General features: G+C 38.3%; 1 protein-coding gene across 3 annotated transcripts; it reads left to right on the top strand.

Moving 5' to 3' along the window:
* The first annotated feature begins 7,997 nt into the window (after window positions 1–7,997).
* LOC122713912 (nephronectin-like) lies at window positions 7,998–21,198 on the top strand. 3 transcript variants are annotated; one of them, XM_043934742.1, is made up of 10 exons: window positions 7,998–8,272; window positions 8,358–8,466; window positions 8,835–8,961; window positions 15,852–16,032; window positions 16,550–16,667; window positions 17,528–17,769; window positions 17,974–18,264; window positions 18,448–18,666; window positions 18,934–19,062; window positions 19,198–21,198. In XM_043934742.1, the coding sequence occupies exons 2-10, from the start codon at window positions 8,369–8,371 to the stop codon at window positions 19,335–19,337; spliced, it is 1,545 nt and encodes a 514-aa protein (XP_043790677.1). In that variant the 5' UTR covers window positions 7,998–8,272; window positions 8,358–8,368; the 3' UTR covers window positions 19,338–21,198. The 3 variants fall into 3 exon arrangements, with proteins under 3 accessions (XP_043790677.1, XP_043790676.1, XP_043790678.1); XM_043934741.1 differs by having other exon boundaries at window positions 18,445–18,666; XM_043934743.1 differs by lacking the exons at window positions 7,998–8,272; window positions 8,358–8,466; window positions 8,835–8,961 and adding an exon at window positions 15,355–15,452 and having other exon boundaries at window positions 18,445–18,666.
* The last annotated feature ends 42 nt before the right edge of the window (window positions 21,199–21,240 follow it).

Below are 21,240 nucleotides of genomic sequence, written 5' to 3'. Positions count from 1 at the left end.
GAAATAAGATTGCTCGATCGAAAATGCAAATAACGAACAGCGTTTATAGACACGTGGAACACGTTCGAATCATCGTTCTTTCTTATCGAATCGTCCAATCGTAACTCGAGTTAACGAAACTAGTATGTGCGTGTATGTGTGCGCGCGCGAAAGAGAAAAAGAAAAAGCGATGAAAGTGAGGAAATTATGTATTCGACAGACACGTGCGGATTTATGAGCCGGAAGCGGGCAAGATTCAGCGGTCGGAGAGAAGAAGAGAGCGCATCAAAATTCCGCTTTCGCGGCGCAGAAAAATTCGGCTTCGCGTTGCAAATCTCGATAATATAATTTCCTCGAGCGTGTAGTTCTTCAACTGGGTGTAACAAAAAAAAGGGAGCAACCAAGAAGTGATGTTTTTATCACGAAAAACGGAAAGGAGAAAAAGAAATCTCGTCTCGTAATAGAGTTTCGTAAACTTGATTTTTAACACCAACCGTTCTTACGTTTAAGAATCTCGATATAAATTGGAATGATCCGTGTTTCGAGAGTGAAGCAACAATTATTTTCTTGAAACTTCTTGTGTCCAACTTTCGCTTTCTTCTTTTTCTTCTTCTTCTTTTTTTTTTTTTTTTTTCTTATTCAAATCGTCTACCAGGACCGAGACGACTCGCCATCGCGTCCCGAAAGAAAAAAGTTAATGAAAATTTCTCGCCTGGGATTAAATATGCGTGCGGAACAAAGTGAAAAAAAGAAGAAAAAACTTGTACACAATTTATGCAACCCGCTATTCACTTTCTATTCCCTATGTCCAAATCGTACGTCCCGTGTACCAGAGAGCGGGGCATATTAATTGAACGTTTCCCGGGCCGATGTTCATGGGGACAAACGGTAAACAACGATACACGAGCGCAATCGTTACGCAATGTCCCCGTACTTCCACGTACCGTTGATTCCTGCCTCATAATCGTACGTAAGATTACAAAGGTGTTACGTCATTTCGAGAGAGAGAAAAAGGACACGAATTCGAACAGTGCACCGGAATCGATCGTGTTCCGTAGCAATAATTACGAATTCCCTTCCTCGTGATATCGATCTTGTCGCTGCTCGTTTACTTCGTTTTGAGCCAGATATGTCACGCTACGACGTTCCTTCGACGCGTAACTCGGCCGTAATCGATCCGAACGTGCAAGAAGCTTTGGAATTCTATTCTCTGTAATCGTGAATTTTCTCTTCTTTCTCAAGGAAGGAAATGTTTCTTTTGGCATTCTAGTTAAAAATAATCGTTAAAATATACATTTTCGTTCCTACTTTGCATGTAATTGAAACTTCGTATTTTTTTTTTTTCTGTTGATGAAATGTTGAAGGAATTTCAAATAACAATGAAAATATAAAAAAAGCTTGCTCTCGCACAGACATCGTGCTCTATATTGCGAACAATAATTCATAAAAGAGTGGAAGAAAATCTTAAACGATTCTATTTAAAATTAACTTCAATTCGGCGAATTCTTAAAATTTATCGCGTGAAAAAAATGGAATAGGAATGCAATAATTGGTACAAGTACCCTATATAAGGGATTTTTTCATGGAGAAAAAATCGTACAGGAAGTTATTTGGAAACGAGACGCGGAAACTTTCACGTGTTTCCAATCCCGCATCGTGGAAAATGTATGGAATGATCGATCGGAACACGTGGAGCCGGTTTTAACGATGCCGCGACTGCTATTCAGGCCAACCTCGTTGCCGTAAAGGCATCGACATACTAAACCGTCTAATTACAAATATTATCGTCATTGCGATCATTTCTCGCAACAATTTTTACTTTATCCTCGAAACGAGGCGTTCCCTGCTTCGAATCACAATTTCAGGCTCGTCTCCTCGCGCGACTCGCTTCGTATTCTTCCTCCTCTTCTTTTTCTTCTTCTTTTTCGTAAAACGTGTGCCAATCATCGACCGCAATATCGATTAACGCTTAGCCGGTATAACCAACCTCTCTGCCATGCCGTCGAGAACAATAGACCGTGAATAAGTGGCTGTTGCTTGCAGAAGTTAATAACGTCGCGCAACATTAGTGTGCATTTCCCTATCCTGTTTGCCAGCGTGGAAAAGGCGAACGAATCGGTGGGAAATTGTTTCTTGGGTAAATAAATCGAATAGCGGTGGCCGACAGGTGCAAAGTACCGGTTCTTACAAAAGGTCGTACGTAATGAAAGAAGTTTGGAAAAGAAAGTTTGTTGGAATTATTAGAAGGGATAATTTTTTTTTTTTTTTTAATTTTCGATTCTCTACTATCGTGGTTTCATTAAAATATATTTTATTTGAAGTGCAAATAAACAAAATATTTGTCTACACGATTGAACGGTACGAGAGGAAGCTAGAAGAAAATCTCTCGAGATGGTGGTAAATTTGAGAAATGTTCCATTTCGCACAATCCATTAATTTTATATTCGTTGAATATGGTCCAATTATCGAAAACCAATAGCGATAATTCGAAAATTTCATAGGCCACTGCGATTTCCCTTCGATTCTCGTAAATCTTATCTACGAGGGATACGACACGGTCCAATTCGAAACTTGGAAACTTCTCTACGTGTGGAGAACAGCAGGCTGGAACGGCGATCGACTTTGTCTCCATAAAATCGGATCTGAGGATTAGTTGGAATGGAAAAAGGGGAAGAATGTTGAGAAGGAGTAGAGGAGAGCAAGGTTGTTTATCAACGTTGAATCTTGCGAAGGAAAGCTGAATCAAAGCTAAATAAGACCTTGGACAGTCGCCTCTTGTCCCAGATACTTTGAACCCGGACGAATCGCGCCAATTAGGCTATATTCGAAACGAAGCTCTTGTTAATCGATAACCATGCCGATTAATAAACCGATTGATAAATCTCGAACATTCATGAATCTTACGATGAAAAGTTAAAGATATGCAATTAATATACGACAAGAAACACTTCTTGAAAGAAGACGAGAATTAAAGACACAGATATCGAAATAATATATGAAATAAATTATAGACTCAAATTTTTTTTTTTTTATTAGGATCATCGGTTAAAAATAATGGTTTAATGTATCACAGCGTCGATTAAAACTTGTAACATTTAACTCGAATGTTTCTCGACACGGATTGACTCGTTTTGAAATCCGGTCCCGAGCATGAAATACCTGGAATGAGAGTCGTGTCTCGCGTAAAAGGTAGCGACGTAATTATGCGCGATATGATTGTGCCAGGGCCAATTTGAACTGTGAAATACCATAAATTTCTGTTCAATCGGATTTTTGAATTACCTGGCTTGGCGCGCTATATCAAAACTATGATGCGGATTAATCATTATGGAAACCGGCGACACTAGTCCCGTGAGGTCGTTAAAGGCATTTACATTAATTATCTCGTTACGTCGCCGCTGACAACCGGATATTTAATGAGGACTATCTTTAGAAACCGCTGTTTCGGTGCATCCGAAAGGTCGTTCGCTTGCAAATTAAAAGGTGAATATTTCCACGATGCTCTTTCACTTTTTCGCGTGAATCATTCTATATCAAAGACGCGGCTTCTGATCAATTCTTCGATCTAATATCGCGCAAAAGCACGGTGAAAATTTTATGTATAGGAGAAATGTTATACCCTTTGGGGATAAAGAATATTCACCAAATTATTTTTTCTCGTTTCTCGTATATTTTCATTCAAGTAACGGATTCACCTTCCGTGGAATATCGTATTATTTATAAAAAGCTCGAATGCTCTTCGCTCGGTTAATTACTCCATTACATGGGATCTCGTTGGTCACGAGATTAAACGACCGATGCCTGCGGACTCGTCGTTGCGGGAGAACAAGAGGGAACTGCTCTTGATGAATTGCTCGTCCAATCATCTCATTACGCTTTTGCCTGCTTCTAGTTCTAGTCGAACACCACCGAGAATCCATCTTATTCCATCCATTGAATTTGTTCGCTGGAGAGACGTCGTCTTGCCGAGCGAGTGAAAGAATTTCGCGAAATTCGAGGAACGCGTCTCTAGAAACAATTTGTAATTACGGCAAGAGAATGATCGAAAGCAATCGAGATCGTATCTCTTAATTGCGCCCTTTCTTCTCGACGATTTCTGTAGCGACCACGCGATCCCTTCGAATAAACGCTCTAAGAATCTTCGATGATTCTCGAACATTCGATTTGAAAGCATTTTACAAGTCGCCAGGAAATCTTTCCGTAATTACCAGCATTGGAACGCGTGGTTCTCCTTTTCCTCTTCCAAGCATGGTCGACAGGGTTGCTCGGGAGCAAGGAGTGCGTGGAGCTTGGTCACGGTTCGACCACGATTCCCCGGACGGTGTCAATGTCTGCGGACAGGATATCCTCGAGAGGCTCGAGTGGCCGTCGTTCTCTGTCTTCCACGCGGAAAGTGGACCCAGAACGCATACCGCCCCCTTCGGGTGGGTATCTTGTGACCCCACCTTCTCTGCCCTGTGTGTAGTCGTCGTTGTCGGTCGCTAGGGTCGGAGTTCATTGTGCCACAAGTGCATTCCGAGCGGCGGCGGCCAGCCAATTGCTCGTTACAAACGTGAGGCCAGTTGTGAATCGGTCTGCGAAAGGGGCACCGACTTTCTTTCCTCCGCCGCGATTCTTCGAGTATTATTTCTTTTTTTTCTTTCTTTTTTTTATCCAACCGCGCTTCCTCGCCCCTTTCTCGCGCGGTACGTACAAATTTAATCCGTTTAATCGTCGTTGAACCGTGTGTCGCGGAGAGAAGCTCGTGAGTTGAAACTTGTGACGTGATTCGGTTCATGTCTCCTCGACGATTCTCCTCGAAATTGTTCTCGTCAAGGGCGATCCGTATCTTCGCCCTTGCGCTTCGCAAGGTTTAGTCATCTTGGATATCTGTTGGTTTTTGTTGCTTCCTTGGAGCGATCCTGGAAAAAAGAACTCTTGTCTTGTGAGAGCTTTTCCAATTAATCCGCCCGAGATTTTAATCAACGACAATTTCGTCGAGCATTATTAACCAAATCTTTTCCGACGCGCAATTTTTTTGCTGATCGATCCAATCGGTCCGCCGACACTTCCTCTCCTGTCCTTTGAGAAACACGATTACGCAACGCCTCTTTCGAATTCTTATTCGAGTCTCGTTCGAGATCACGTAGAAGGGAGGCTTGTGCTTCCCATGCCGCCGGCGCGCGTAATTGCGGATTCCTTGGTGAAAATTAGCTTCGCCGGCGTGAGGAACAATTATAATATTCCCATCGACTCGTACATGGAAATCCGTGAGAAACGATTCGCGCGACGAGGAGGGAGGGGAGGGGCCGCTACGATCCGTGTACGCGCGTAAGAATCGAAAGAAACGAAGGAGCGGCGTATCGCGCGAATCGTGAAATTATTCCGCGCGTGACGAAAAACTGATCGGAAACTTTGGTTGCGGCAACGGGCTCGGATGACGATTCGCGGCCGCGCCACGCCTTCGATACGTTTCGCCAACGTGGATCACGTAACGCGTTCGTACAGCGTCGAGACGGACGAGAGAAAACGAAGTCGTTCCACGTCGCGCGGGGCAATTTGCAACGGGATAAAGGGAACCCGCGTATTTGCATTCCGAGCTATACGTGCAACGAACCGGTGCACCTGCGCCTCTTCCCCTCTGTCGTAACGGAGAAATGGAAAGTTGATGTTAATCGATGATGGAGATCATACGATAATTCGAGAAAATTCGATCAATAAATTTGTGGGCGAGGAAACAATCTATCGTGACGTTAATCGTGAGAATTTCCATCATGTAGAAGGTATATATTAACGTATTTTCAGTCGTCTTAGCCGTCTCTGAAATCGATCTTCGAAAAGTACCTCTCAAAAATATCGATGGATGAAGAAATGATGGAGATCCTACGATAATTCGAGAAAATTCGATACGCCAAAATAAATTCGTGGACGAGGAAACAATCTATCGTGACGTTAATCGTGAGAATTTCCATCATGTAGAAGGTATATATTAACGTATTTTCAGTCGTCTTTGGAATCGATCCTCGAAAAGTATCTCGCAAAAATATTGACGGATATGAAGAATGATATGAGAAATGATGGAGATCATACGATAATTCGAGAAAATTCGATACGCCAAAATAAATTCGTGGACGAGGAAACAATCTATCGTGACGTTAATCGTGAGAATTTCCATCATGTAGAAGGTATATATTTTCAGTCGTCTTAACCGTCTCTGGAATCGATCTTCGAAAAGTATCTCTCAAAAATATCGATGGATGAAGAAATGATGGAGATCCTATGATAATTCGAGAAAATTCGATACGCTAAAATAAATTCGTGGGTAAAGAAACAACGTGAGAATTTCCATCATGTAAGAAGTATATACGGATTTATTAACATTTTCAGTCCCTAGAATCGATCCTCGAAAAGTATCTCGCAAAAATATCGAAGAAATGATCCTACGATAATTCGAGAAAATTCGATACGCCAACATAAATTCGTGGGCGAGGAAACAACGTTAATCGTGAGAATTTCCATCATGTAAGAAGTATATACTGATTTATTAACATATTTTCGGTCCCTAGAATCGATCCTCGAAAAGTATCTCGCAAAAATATCGAAGAAATGATCCTACGATAATTCGAGAAAATTCGATACGCCAAAATAAATTCGTGTGCGAGGAAACAACCGTGACATCGTGACATTAATGGTGAGAATTTCCATCATATAGGAGGTATATACGAATTTATTAACGTATTTTCGATCTCTGGAATCGATCCTCGAAAAGTATCTCGCAAAAATATCGATGGATGAAGAATTGTTAATTGGGAAAGGAAGCGAATTAAATTAGAAATAATTCAAAAAATTGTAATTTCATGCGATTCTTCTCGAAACGAACGTAAGATCGTAAATTTCTCGGTCAGGAGAGATCTCATCTCCGTTTACACGAATTAATTAGCTCAATATTGCCTCGAAAGCCAAGGTTGAGCATACGTGGACGAGGGGATAATCGGATAATTAAGATCTTCCGCGTTAATGCTCCACGCCGAATGATCCAGATTCAGTGACGAGATCATTCGGATGGTATCTGGTGTCGTGCTGGTCTCGACGATAAGGTTCGTTCGAGATTTCTTTGACACGGCTACGTATGAAAAGCCGCGTTACGCAAATGAGAGAGAAAGAAATTTCTCACGATAGTGACAGCTGCGCAGTTGAGGAACGAAAGTATTTCTCGTGATCTTTGTATCGTGTTCACGCGGTCTCGAAACGGTTGGAAAAAAAAAAAAATGACGCGGAGATTGAATTATAAACCACATGTGGCGTTCGAAACTGGTCGACCAAGAACGAAAGAATATTAGTCGGTGACATTAGACGCGGATGAAAGTGTAAACTCTTCCTGCCAGTCGTGGTCTATGGTTATTTTCGATTTTTCACAGTGAGCTCGTAATCCGAAATAACCTATTTATTCGTTCGCTTGTTAGTTCTTCTTCTTTGGTGCAAAAGATTTCGCAAATAAATCGGTGATAAAACATGGTTTAATGACACGATTGATTCGTTAAAATATTTTGTTTTTTTAATTTTTACCAAAGAATTTCTAAAATCGAAGGATGTACATATAATACAAAATTTATTTTAACAAAGGATTTTAAAGATGCTGGTTTCATCGAAGTCTTGTTTATCAGACACATTACTCGTACTGTCGAGTAAATCAGCCAATTGGCCCCAACTTAACATTTCCTGTCGCGAAGAACCGTCCTTTGAAAGAGATCGCTCGTCGTCGTCCCTCTTATGTCAAACATGGGCGACATCCCTTCTCATCGTCGACGACTCTTCGATATGATTCTAAAAATGCTGCAATTTTTCTCGAAACCGAATCATCTCGCTTACTTTCTCGCAAGGCGTGCATCGAACGTCTCTTGCGAGCACAATCGGGTCAATAGAAATTGCCTGTATAATAATAAGAGCAATAAGAGTGTGTCGTTAAACGTTTTGTATCTTTTCTTTTCTTTTTATTTTTTTTTTTTTTTTTNNNNTTTTTTTTTTTTTTTAGGCGTCAGAGATATATGGACGATTGTATCGTCGCACCGTCTCTTGTTACCGATAGTAATGAGACACTGCGCGTTTAAAGTCGGCTGGCCATTTTGCACCAGCCGATACGTCGATCCGTTTCCGGCGAAAGAATGACACGCGAGACGACACAGAGGCGTCACATTCGTTCGATCGACGCCAAAGTCTGGCCGGTTCGTTTAGCAACCCATCCTTTTGAAAAGGCTAATTGAACGTTCGCCTTGGTATCCGAAGACTTTCACTGCTTGTCGAACCTTCGACGAACGTAAGTATTCACCGTGTTTTACGTAATTTTTCTTTTCGTTATTTCGTTCGAAAATACCATATAAAGGGGGAATAAAATTTTCTAGCAAAAATTGAGATGACCGTTTCGGGGATCTGGCAGTTGATATCCTTCCTCGTAGTTGTATCTTCCTCCGCGGTGCTTTCGGCGGACAACGTATGCCCGAGAATGGAAAAGTGAGTGTTGCTCTTCGATCGATTCTCTATCGATGGAGATTAATATAGCAATGAGATTTGAAAGTGCTTTCGGATCTAAATTAAATTACATTCAGAAACAGACGCATCTGTATCTCTTCTGATGTTTGAATGAAAATACGCGTACAAAATTTACATCCATCGTCGTTTGACCGAATTCGGAATTTAGTAAAAGTAAACGTATCGATGGTTGCATATTCGCGAGAAACGCAGAGGTTAAACACCTCGGCGGCGGACGAGCCTTGACAATAACCCAGTGGCGCTAATTTAATACGCGGTCACCCGGTCCCGTGTTCTCCCGATAAGGAAACCGCGAGACAAGCCGATACTTAATTGATCAAACATTGCAGCTACACGATCACCTCGATGGAAACGTACACGGAGCCGGTTATCGTGATTACGTTCACCTGGTGCCTGCAGATTCCACCCAGGTGTCCCAAGACTCGAACGGAGATGAGGCCACGGTATCGAGTGAAGGTGAGGCATGATTTACTCTTCCGCTTTCTTTTTTGCTCCTTTTGCTCGATCGATTGCCTGCCCCTTTATAATGAAAATTGATTTATATTTATATCGTTTATTTTGATACCGCCGACATTTATACAATTAGGGGGAAAGCGATGGGCGACAGACGTTGGTGAAATATATTTTTTAATTAAACGAGTTTCGCTTCTGCTACGTTGATCGAATATTCGAGGAGGATCGTGATGATCGATCGTTTGAATTAATGGAAAATTTTTCATCCAAGAGGAATTTTTGAATATTCGTGCAAGATTTTTTTTCTGGCGAGATAAATCTTCTCCCATTCAAACACGAGGAGAGAAAAATGGCCAGGATGGAGTTGCAGGAGGGATACTTGCAATAAATCCACCGATGAACGTGTAATGGTCTTCGTTACACGGTGCAATAAAACCATGGTGGCAAGTCTTCCGCCGTTTCGATCCCCTCTTGCTCTCTCGGCCGATAAGAGACGTGCAACTTAACCGTCTTCTATTCCTCTCTGATTAAACATTTGAGAAACATAGACATTTTGATCGCGTTTATACGTCGTTTGAACGTCGAGAAAAAAGATCTTGATATGGATATGCAAGAAAATATTAAAAAAAAAATCCATAAAGAATGAAATTACCGGTGGAAAATTTTGTATTCTTATATCAGTACATAATGAAATGCCCAGTTTTTCTCGGTATTTTTTTTTTTTCTTTTTTCTTTTTTTTTTAATTAGAAATATCGTTCTCGATATCGCAGTAACGCAGAAATAGAGTTAATTTAACTATGCCTTTTAACGGCTTCCTGTTCGAATTATTGAAACTGTACACCAAAGAACAAAAGTGGAAATTAGAAACCGTTAAACTAACACGATTGCGTGCGATTTATTATATATCATATTATATATATCGTTATTATATATCATTTTATAAATATAAAGAATTGCAGCAAGAAATACGCTTGCACAACGTTTAAACAATTTCTTACCTCTTATCTATTACAATATAACGTGAAAAAGTTAATTATTGTAGAAAAAAAGTTCTCACAACAATATTGTTAGTATCGTAGCAAAGATCTTGCGAGGATGATATCACTTTCCTTGTTTTTATGTCGAAAGTGGCGATTATGTAAAGAAGTAGCGAGTAAATATTAACTCTTCCAATAATTAACGCACCATTTTTTACTCAGATCATACACTTCCCTGGCCATTTTAACTATTTCGTTTCGCCTTATTGTTTGTCGATACGGATCTTTTTATTTCTTTTTTCTTTGTTTTATTTTTTTTTTTTTTTGCTCGTTAATGGTAATATAAATATAATATCATCTGAAAATATACAATTTTATTAGAAGATAAAAATTATATATACAAATTAATATTAATATTTTATTTATATAATGTGATACACGTTTCTATGTTTAAGATATTAAAGAGTTTGATCATAGAAAGTAAATCATAAGTTATTAACTGGAACGATTCGAATAATTTTGCAACGCGCGATCATAGCAGAATTAAAAAGATTATCCACGGAGTTTTTTTTAAATTACGCGCCATTCTATAATCAATCCGATACCGCCATATCGATCAATTAATTGACAAATCAATCAAACTAAAAATCTACAATGTTTCCTGTTTCAAAATCGAGATTCAATATACGTGATTGCGGTATAATTTTATTTCGTAATTTAATTTAATCCTGCGATAATTATCGTACCAATTAATTGCTACGATAAACTAATTAAACCAAGATCTATATTTCCTGTTTATATACATATATTTCCTATATTTATCAACGAAGAAATCAAGATTTCGATCGAGACTTGGAATAATAAGAGCCTACCTTGGATATAATTTTAATTTATAATTTTATATATAATTCCGTAGAGGAACGAAAAGACACCAAAAGATCGTGATTATTTCTTCTATACCCACGATACTTAACGATAATTACCATGCATCGATCGTTAATTACAACCGAGAGACGTATAAATCAATTAAACCTAGATCCATACCAAATGTTTCCTGTTTATCTGTTAAATAATCGAGATTCCATTGCAGATTTCGGTAAGCCGGTTAAATACCCTCGATCGAGACCCGTTACACGATCTTGCGTAATAAGTCCACGTCCAGCGACGTTGGGTTGGAGCGATTACTAGAAGGAAGAAAGCGAGCGTGTTTGATGCAAATGTGGTCGAACCGTGGAAAAAAAGCGCGTCCCTGTTTTCTTCCACCGCAGACGTATCGCGGAATGATCCGTAACTCTTTCGTAACGGGACGTCGTCGTTGGATCGTCGACGTGAAATAATCGCGAAACGGTGTACCCTTCTACGAGTTACAATCGAAACTTTCTCCAAGGAAAATCGAGAGCGAGAGGATAAAAAAATGGGGTAACTTTTAGATCGAATACACGTGGATCGATACAAGTCCCTTGAGGTTTGCCAGTTGTAAACGGTGTTGGTTAACGAGATCGAGATAACCGATTGTCGGAAGAGAAAATTTAGACCCGGTGTAAATTTCAATCGTTTTGCAATGGAGGCAAGATTTTCTAATACGTATAAAATGACTAATCGAGAAGAACACGTGTCTAATTCGGTGCACGTGGATAATTTGTGTAGAAATTGGACGTTACGATTGAAATTTTCGTGTTCGTTTTCGTTGTGCTATAGATTCTATATCTATACATATAAGGCCGTATTTCTAAGCCTACTTAAAAGTTGGAGGGCGCGTTGAAGAATAAATTTAAATTCGATATAAAGTGTTCTGTCTGCAGTTCGAAGTTTTTGCCATTTTCTTCCTTCTTACCTGATTCTGCTTCCATATAAAATGCTTTGGATAAAACGTATCGTACAAGTACTTGAAGAATAAATTTAAATTCATCGTGATAATCTTTATCCAAGAAAATAATTATTTACTTAGTACCAATTCACTTTTTTTATTATTCGATTCAAATCTATGAGTCAAAATCTTTTAATCTGGATTATTCGAGTAATCTGGATACCAACAAGTTTAGGAAACTTCATGTAATGGAACGTACACACGATACACGGGTGTATATCACCGACAATGAGAACGTATCCTTATGAGAAAAAGATGAAGCATCGAACGCCGCGCCATATATCGCGCGTTACCCAAGTCTCTCACGGTCGGAGCCTAATATTTATTGCTTTAAGAACATCACAACGTGTTTTTGCTCCGTATTACGCGAAGAATTACATAAAGAAAGAGGGAAAGGGACTTTCGAACGGCGTAAGATTCGTAAGAAAATTTATTTTTCGAGGATCACAAAAATCGACAAACTTTAGCGATTCGTTCGGCAATCCAGTGATTTCGTCACTGGCAATAACTGTCGAAGATTGTAACCTATTCCTTTTGAAATCCAATCCAGTCCAGTCCAGACTTTGGACGATATGATTGATAATGTAATAATGGTGAAAAAGAGTCGAATCGACTGTTATTAAAGTGCTCGTACGAATCAAAGAAGGGAAAGAGAAGGGATTAATATTTAGGGAGGAATGTTTTGTCGAAGTAATGGAAGAAGCTTTTGTCATTGTAAACGTGATTGATGTCCACGATATTGAGAAATTTATAGAACTCGTCGAATGACGAAATTTGAAAATCAGAATTACATTGAAACTTGGATTAAATGATTTTGATTATCTCTCGATAAACTGGATACGCTTTACACTTTCTAAAAGGAAAAATAATTATTAAACGATTAACAGAGATACGAAAGAAAAAACAAAGGGAGTATTTAGTATCGAAACACGCGGATATTAATCAGAATTATGCCAGAGTTAGGTAACCTCGAAGATAACAGTAATTGGCAAGACAATGCGAGCAGGCCTTGAACGCGTTTCAAAATGGAGCTACTACGTTTGTAAACGCGTAGTAAATCGTGTCATGAGACGAATGGTGGAGCGATTTGTACGAGAGTTTCTTCGAAACTGACTAAAGTGTCCTAGAAAAATGAAATGATCGAATCGGGAATCAAGCGTGAAAACCCGAAAGAAGAAACACGAGATAGGATCAGCCATTCTCAGCCATTCCATAAGTAAATATATCTGAGATCAAGTCTCAATAATTTCAATATCATCAAGTATTATTACAATTTAAAATCATTTTTTTTTTAAATTAGGATAAAATCTTTTGAACGAATACATTGCGCAAATTACAGCTATTTTAATAAACCATCACTTGCAAACCTTTAGTGTTAGAAAGAAAACGGACAGCTAACAATCGACATCTCGAGGCCGTTTTCTACGAGTAAAAAGCAGGGAAAGAACGAGATACGGTTAATTGCATAACTTTTCGAGTATTACGTGGTCACAAACTTATAGTCATTAAATCGACTTTTCACCAAGAGCATCTACAAAATGGTCACGAGCCATTATTTGGTCAGACTTTGAGAGGAGGAAACGTGTTACGTAAAGTGGCCGCCCGTGCCACTTTCTGTTGTGACTAGCTACATCGTAAATATTGTCACAATTATCAGCGTCATTATTAATCGTGTTAATCTTTTTCTTAATTTTTTCCATCGATCGAATCTGTCAACATCGAATCTGTTGCGCAATACTGTCAAAATATTTTACATAAGTGATACGAAAGAGAAAATGTGATTAAGAGTCATCGATTAACTAATCTACCTGGTAGCTTAATAATTTATGTAATTCTTATAGCGATAGAATGTTTGGAATGAATTTTTCATTTAGAATTATTTCATCTAGAATGTGTATCACAAAAATAGTTTGCACTTTTGATTAGAGAGATTTGCGATAACTTTGTAATTACGATCTTCATCACTTTTAAATCTTGAGATCCTGAATTTCTATTTATAATTTACTACGTAAAAACAAAAATCTTTTTCCGCATCGAATCGTGATAGGCGATAATAATTCAAAAGAGGTTTTAAATTATTTCGTGGATAATAATACGATTCTGTTTGAATTTAATCGCGTGAGAAGCACGAATAAGAAGGAAAGAAATTATGATTGCGCATAAAATAAAACTGTAAATTCTAATTTCTTGACGTCTTCATTTGTAGTTTTCTTCTCAAAAAAAAAAAAAAAAAAAAAAAGAAAGAAAAGATAATTTAATTCTTAAGAAAAGAATTTCCTCCCTCGTTAAGAATTAATTAAAAATAACTTTTTTCTTCTTTGGAATTAGCGTCCAATATTCGCAATTACAAAGAAATTTCGAACCGTCCGACATCCCTGTAAAGATTTTTACAACTAGTTTCGCGAAAAAAATATGAATTGGAAGTAAAACAACACGCGATGTATATCGCGGTGTATATAAATAAAACTTTCAAGAAATACGGAAATCGTGGAACAAGGATTACGTGCATAGACTACATGCATGAGATCAATCCGCACGAATGATTTATGAAAACGAAATAGATATATTTTTCAATTCAAGGAATCGGCGGATTAAAATCCGATACACGCTATTGGAATACGCTGATCCCGCATACGTGCAACGAACTTTGATCGATGTCGAAATAGATTCATCGGAATCTAGAAACGATTAATTGACACATTAACGAACCGTTCTCCGATAAAATTTCAAATTATACATTTTTCCATAATTCAATTTTATCGGTAGATAAGATAGAGATATCTTTCTGACTTTGTTAAAGTTTGTCAAAACTTTAATTCCTAAATAAAAGATAATGACTCACGAACTCGAGAAAGCCGCACGATACTCTTTTTTCATCCATCCGAACGAATGAGGCTAGTTAAAAAGAGCTAGGGATTTTTTCATTTGTCCCCCAGTTCAAGGTTTTCATTTCTATTTACAAATTATTCCAACTCGATTCTCTCGCTTCTTCCTACTCTTCTATTTAATGGTAATGTTGCATTATGTTATTGAATTAAACCGCCACGATACACGAATTGCATAACGAATCATTGGTTCGTGGAGAAAGACAGATATTAATTGCAATATTGTGTCGGTAGAGTGGATGGCGTCATTCGTGAACATTAATCGACTTTATCGCGCATAACGATCTGCGCATAATGTCATTCAAATGCGGATCGCGCGAATTTGTTTCTGGAAGAAAGAATATGCAACAAGGATGAAAGGACAACAAACAAGATGATACGCAAAAAAACATGGAATCGACCGATATATCGAATCTAACCATTGTTTCATTAATATCCCGACATAAAGCGTTTCTTCATCTTCCAACAAATGTCTTGATTGAAAGTTACATTGACATTTCAAACTCCACGATGAGGCTCTCTAACCAATTGTACTTAATGCCTGCATGATCGTCGGAAATTAATTTTGTCTCATTCATTTCCTTAATATTGGATTGCAGCTCTTTTATATACTGAAATAAATAAATAAATAAATAAGAAGAAGGAGATACGAAGCTAACGTTACTAATGAATTCCCATGTAAAACGATCGTTTACATCCAACAATGGAGCCCAAGTAAGAAACAGGAAGGAGAGGCAAAGAAACGAGACGTGTAATTTATAGAGGTGAACTTTGATTTTCTCGCGCGTATCCATTTACGATGGATTACGAACGAAACAGTCGCAAGCTTACGTTTACCCTTCCTCTCGCTTTCGTTCCCCTCTTTCTCTCCTCTTTCTTTAATTTTTTCCTTTCTTTTTTTTTTTTTTTTTTTTTCTATTACGAGATTGGGATCTCAGAAAAATGGGATCTTTTCCAAGAGTCTACCAGCCTGTCCAGTTGCCAGAAGAGTTTTATTCGATGGCTTGGCCGGCCTGATTTTTGTTTCTTATTAACTTTTCTATTACCGCGCGGTGTGAAGACGTTTATTGAATCTACTGTTCTATTACGCCATTCAAATAAATTGCTTATTTAACTGGACTAATAAAGAGAAAAGTAAATAATTTTGCAACAATCGTTTGCAGACGGAGTTGAAGACCAGGATTGTAAACGAGTGTTGCGAAGGCTATAAAATGATGTCATCCAATGATGAAGAGAGTACTATCGAGTGCGTGCCTTTTTGCGAAGAATGTCTAACAGGGATCTGCGTGTCGCCAAGTCAATGCCTGTGTTCTCCTGGTTATCAGGGTGATAACTGTAAATCTGGTGAGTATCAATTTTAGAATTTTCATTTCCTCCGCTATATTGATTTTATATATTTCTAATAAAGATTTAATTTACAAATTTACTACGTTTTTTTTTTACTAGTGGTATTATTGTTTAGAAATCTCTGTCGTTAATTTTTTGTTAATTCGATAAAAAAAAAAAATTTGTTCACCCGTCGTATTTAACAAAACATCACAACGGATATATTTCACGCTCGATGAAACAAGCCGACCTTCCATAATGGTGTACGAACGAGTGCGAATAATTTTCACCCACCGTTCGATTCTGAAATCGATATTCGACCGTGTTTTCCCGCTCTCTTTCCCGCTTTAACATCGCGTTCGTGTCGGGTATCGGATATTTCTCGAGAAAACGGAAAAGTAACGATCAGGTGCACGCTCGTAATTGCGCCACTATTATCGTATAAAGAAAAAAAATGAGGAAAATACAAGCTTAATGGTTTTAATGGGTAATAACGGTACGATTTATAAAGCAATACGTTCTATTTTATCCGCAGTATGTCCACGAGGCACATGGGGCATCCAGTGCAAGGAGAAATGCAATTGCACCGAGGACGTACCTTGCAATCCCGTAAGTGGACACTGCATCTGTCCGCCAGGATTGCGTGGACAAATGTAAGTTTTTCATCTGTAAATATAATACGTCGTATCGTAGATCTCTCTCTTTGAGGCAACGCAATGAAATCTGGGTTAAAAGAACGATGTTGTTTTAATTAGATAATAATGCTTCTCGATAATTGCCGTTCCAATTACTGCTATTGCTCCAATTATTATTACGTTGTAAATGGCAATCATTTACACGATTTAAACGATTCTTAAAGAAATACATACAGAATTCTTATTAAGGTGTAATTGGATTAAGGTGTAATTGGAATAACTTGAGATATACGAGAATCCAAAAATATGGGGAAAGTATCTTGTGATAGATAAATATCGATATTTAAAAAAAATAGAGTATTCGAATTTTCAGAACAATTTTGAATGTAATTATGAATTGAAGGGATTCGACGAAAATTCCTCTTGAAATACGATTAGAATTTTATATAATAAATGTAATATTTCGGGAATCCAAAATGCGATACTAGCGCCACGTAACCATTAACTACTAACACCCAATATATTCATTTACTTGCTAGCTATTTCTTTAATTATTTATTACTTTGTTACCTCTCAAATAAAATTAAATTATCGTTCGATAATTTGATACATTTCTATTTAAAAAGAAAATTTCGAATTTAGTTGAAATGAAAAGTTCAGAAATAAATATCCACGCGTCGTGGAACGTGTTAAAAAAAGAAAGCTGCTTAGTTCGTTCAACAAGTTCCATTGATTTCCACGCGTCATATTTATTTTTAAAATTGCACAAACACACGATCCAACCTGTTGATCGAAACTCGTCTAATAACCCATAATCGCTATTATACCGGCGACACGCGTTTCCCTCGCGTGACATACGTAATAATTACCATTCTCAGGTGCAATGAGTCGTGCCCTGGCGACCACTGGGGGCCGGGATGCGCGTTTCCATGCAACTGCAAGGATTCGAGGAACGGGTGTCATCCAGAAACGGGTCGATGCATCGACGATAACAAGCTTTTCATGGAGAACACGAGCCATCCTCGTGACAGGGACGAGGAAAACAGCGTGAATGCGAATTTCACGAGTTCCCATGTGGGCACAGATACATCGCGGATTTGGGATACCACGACTTGGGAAGGTAAGAAAAAGAAAAAAATTAAGAGGATACGTGTAAAGGCGTGATATTTATTCGCGTGATGCAACTGTTGGTCGAAAGTCATGCGTCTGAATACATAATGCATCGTCGAGCAAACGTCCATTCCTTGAAATGAAAAGATGCCGAAAGACGTACGTGTAATTTACGCAATGAAAATTTTTATTATTTGATGATAATTGTTCGAAGATGATCACGAGATAGCCGCCACGACGGACAATCCTGGCAAAGCAACGTCGAAAGTACCTGAAAGCGTCTCGAGCACGGATCAGAGGAAAATTAGGACGCAGACTCGTGAGGATGGAAACTCGAGCACAGTGAAGCCTGTCATCGTTTGGGTTTCCATTCCGGAGCGGAGAAGGAACTTGGACAAAGGCCGAGGAGAATTCGCGGTTAAGAATCCGTTCGTGAGGCGCATGGATGACAACTTGCAAGACATAGGTTCATCCAAGAACGATTATGTCAAAAATATTCACAAAGGTATCAAGGATTACGGATTGAATCTAAGTTTAAGAGAAATATCTCCGAACATAAAAACTAATTAAACGGATATTCCTTAATTTTTTTCAAAACTCGATTAATTATTATATCGGAGGAAAGAGTAGGGGTACGTATGAGAGGAGATTGAAAAACGCTGATCTAACATTGAAAATGTTCGAGGAGACGTTCAATCAACTCCGATTCCCCTGGACATCGCCCTGATTGTGGTAGCCTCGATCGTATCGTTGGGTCTGACCTCGGTAGCGGTGGCCATGGTTCTCCACATGCGTTCCAAGCTTCTGGAAGCAGCTAGGATGTCGATTTACGAGGAAGCGAAGACAAAGAGTCAAGAGAATCCGAACGCGGCTAAAATCTCGTCGATAGTTACCGCTACTCTTCCTCGTGAGTATACACGATGCTCCTTTCTCGCCTGAGTGAAATCTGCCTGTCCTTGACCTCAATCTCGTACACGTAATACCATACCTCGATGTCCATCTTGAAGCAAGACAGTCCAAGCGTGGATTATTCGTGGAAAATTAGAACGGTAACACGGCAGTTTTCACTTTTTCTCGAAGGCCGCTTCTGATTTCTGATTTACGATATCGTAACGATCTAATTACATTGAAAAAACAAATGTTTTTTGAAAAAAAAAATGATAACAATTTTCAGAAACTCCAATTCGTTTGGTACCTCTGTTTGCCTCCACTCCAGAGACCAGAACGATACCAATAGATAACGATCCTAATTATGCTAATGGAGCAGCCACGATTGGTCTCAGATTATCCGGTAATTTGCATGGTAAGCGCATTCAGCGTGTTCATATTTTTGAAATTAATCATTTTTACAGATTCTTTTTTCTTTTATTTTTTTTTTTTTTTTTTTTTTTTTTTTTTTTTTTTAAGATGATGAATTTTCTTCTGGTATTTTTTTCAGGTTTCTTTCAGGAGGATCATTACGACCGGCCGCCAGCAACAAGGATACACTTGCAAAGCGAATTCGATGCTGATACTGAGCACGTCTACGATGAAATTCCCTTGCAATCGAGCCCTTTGAGCTCCCGTAGAAACGTCTGATCGAATAGCAACGTCGAACAAATAAGCTAGACTCAGTACGAAAGAAGTTCAACGCGTCTAGCTAATGGTCATATTTCAATCGAGAAGTTTTTAATATACGCCGATATCGAGGGATTAAAAAACTTGGCGTGTTTCAAGATTATAATCGTTTCAATTACAGAAAGATTTAATTAAATTACTGTTCCAATTAAAATTAGAAAACACGAGTTTATCAACTCATGGTCGTTGATTAAAAAAAAAAAAAAAACAAAAAAATACGAATGACCAAGAACTCGATTAACGAAGATCTGTGAAATATCTTCTCTCTCTCTCTTAAAAAAAAAAATCGAGCAAGATCATAAGACTATCGTATCAGCGTTTGCGTGCCATTGTTCAAGAGTCACGCTCGATTCCAGAGGCGGATGTGAGCGAGCCAGCTCGTCTATGAGGCGAGGAAAAAATCTAACTGGACTGGTTTCCGACCTTACGCATGCTCGTCAAGTGTGCAAGGCTGAACGTGACTACAATCAGTCCTCGAACAGGCAGAAAAGTACCAACACCATTCCCAACACCGATTAAACTATTCGCATTCGGGGCGTGTATTTTTCCTCGAACTTGCACGTCAAACAGCGACTATCCAACCTTCTGGACTCGTTAACCACGTCAACCACGAGAAATATCGTAGGTTGGACAAAGTGTTTGAGTGTTTGACTGCTTATAATGATTTACTTGGAAATAGTAAGTGGAGAAAGCGAATATATTGAATTTCAACGCTGATAAATCTAGCGTTTAGTTCAGTTCACTCGTATTTGAACGCGTGTTGAAGATATATGAAATTATTTAATTTCTCGTTTGTGGAAAGATACGTTTTGAGAGAAGTGAAACTCTCGAAAGCAATTTTTGAAAGTTTTATTTTCAAATGTATATTCGCATTTTAAAACAGCGTGTCGATATGTAAATATAGATAATAATTGAGGATAAATTATTATAGATAGGCTAATCATCATAGAAATAGATTTTTCTAACGATAGTTTTAACCGAGAAAGAGGAGTTGACTTAAGTAATACTGTATCATTTTTATATTTATTTGATTCTTATTAAAAGAAAAATTGATTAAAAAATAGTTCGGTTAACAGGTTAAACGAGCCAAAGATTTCGAGTTTGAGACACCAAAGAGACACGTAGCTTTAAGATTCAATGTTTTTAACCAACGCTTCGATACTATTTACGTCTTTATTTGTAAATTGACATCACTTGTAATAATAGATTCGAATTTGTGTCATGCGTCTTAACATTCGAGGGGAAAAAAAAAGAAAAGAAAAATTCAAATAGATAAGACGTAATTAAGATTTTGCGTAATTAAAATGTTTATATCAATTCGTCTATTTCGCCGAGCTTTGCTCCTCCACGATAAACAATAACAATAATCGTTGCATTATTCCGTATATATATATAAACCGTCCTATTTTCGACGATTTTTGTTAAACTTGCCGAAATTTTTCTCGCTCCTCCACTCGTGAACCGTTTTCGAATTCGTTATCGTTATTCGCGAGTCAAAACGGCCAGTTTTATCGTACTTTGAAAACAGGACAGAGACAGCAAGCATCGTGCCATCCCGCTCTCTCGCTTTATCTCGTCCGTGCATTACGCTGCATCCTCTATGGAGCAACGGGTATCGATGGGTTACATAAATCGGTAATACGCGATATATTTTCGCTGATTGTTTGGCTAAAACTGTACTAACTATAAGAAAAGAAAAAAAAACCATCCTCTCCGAATGTTAAACGATTAAAATCTTTATTTTCTCGAACAACGTTCCGATCCATGAAAACATTTCCGTAACCAAAGTAAACGAATATATATGTATATATATATATAAATTTCTACGAATTAATTGAATGAAATGAAAGTTCGGAAATGTTAT

The sequence above is a fragment of the Apis laboriosa genome, unplaced genomic scaffold, assembly GCF_014066325.1.
Source record: "Apis laboriosa isolate Shangri-la unplaced genomic scaffold, ASM1406632v1 scaffold26_cov146, whole genome shotgun sequence".
NCBI lineage: Eukaryota > Metazoa > Arthropoda > Insecta > Hymenoptera > Apidae > Apis > Apis laboriosa.
This window is presented reverse-complemented; position numbering and strand designations above follow the sequence as displayed.

What these genes read in the sequence shown, in the direction of transcription:
- LOC122713912 (XM_043934741.1), top strand. Translation starts at nt 8,369, where the DNA reads ATGACCGTTTCGGGGATCTGGCAGTTGATATCCTTCCTCGTAGTTGTA. An exon ending in CCAGGATTGCGTGGACAAAT is followed by an intron (nt 16,668 to 17,527) that starts GTAAGTTTTTCA and finishes TACCATTCTCAG; the next exon opens with GTGCAATGAGTCGTGCCCTG. An exon ending in GGATACCACGACTTGGGAAG is followed by an intron (nt 17,770 to 17,973) that starts GTAAGAAAAAGA and finishes AATTGTTCGAAG; the next exon opens with ATGATCACGAGATAGCCGCC.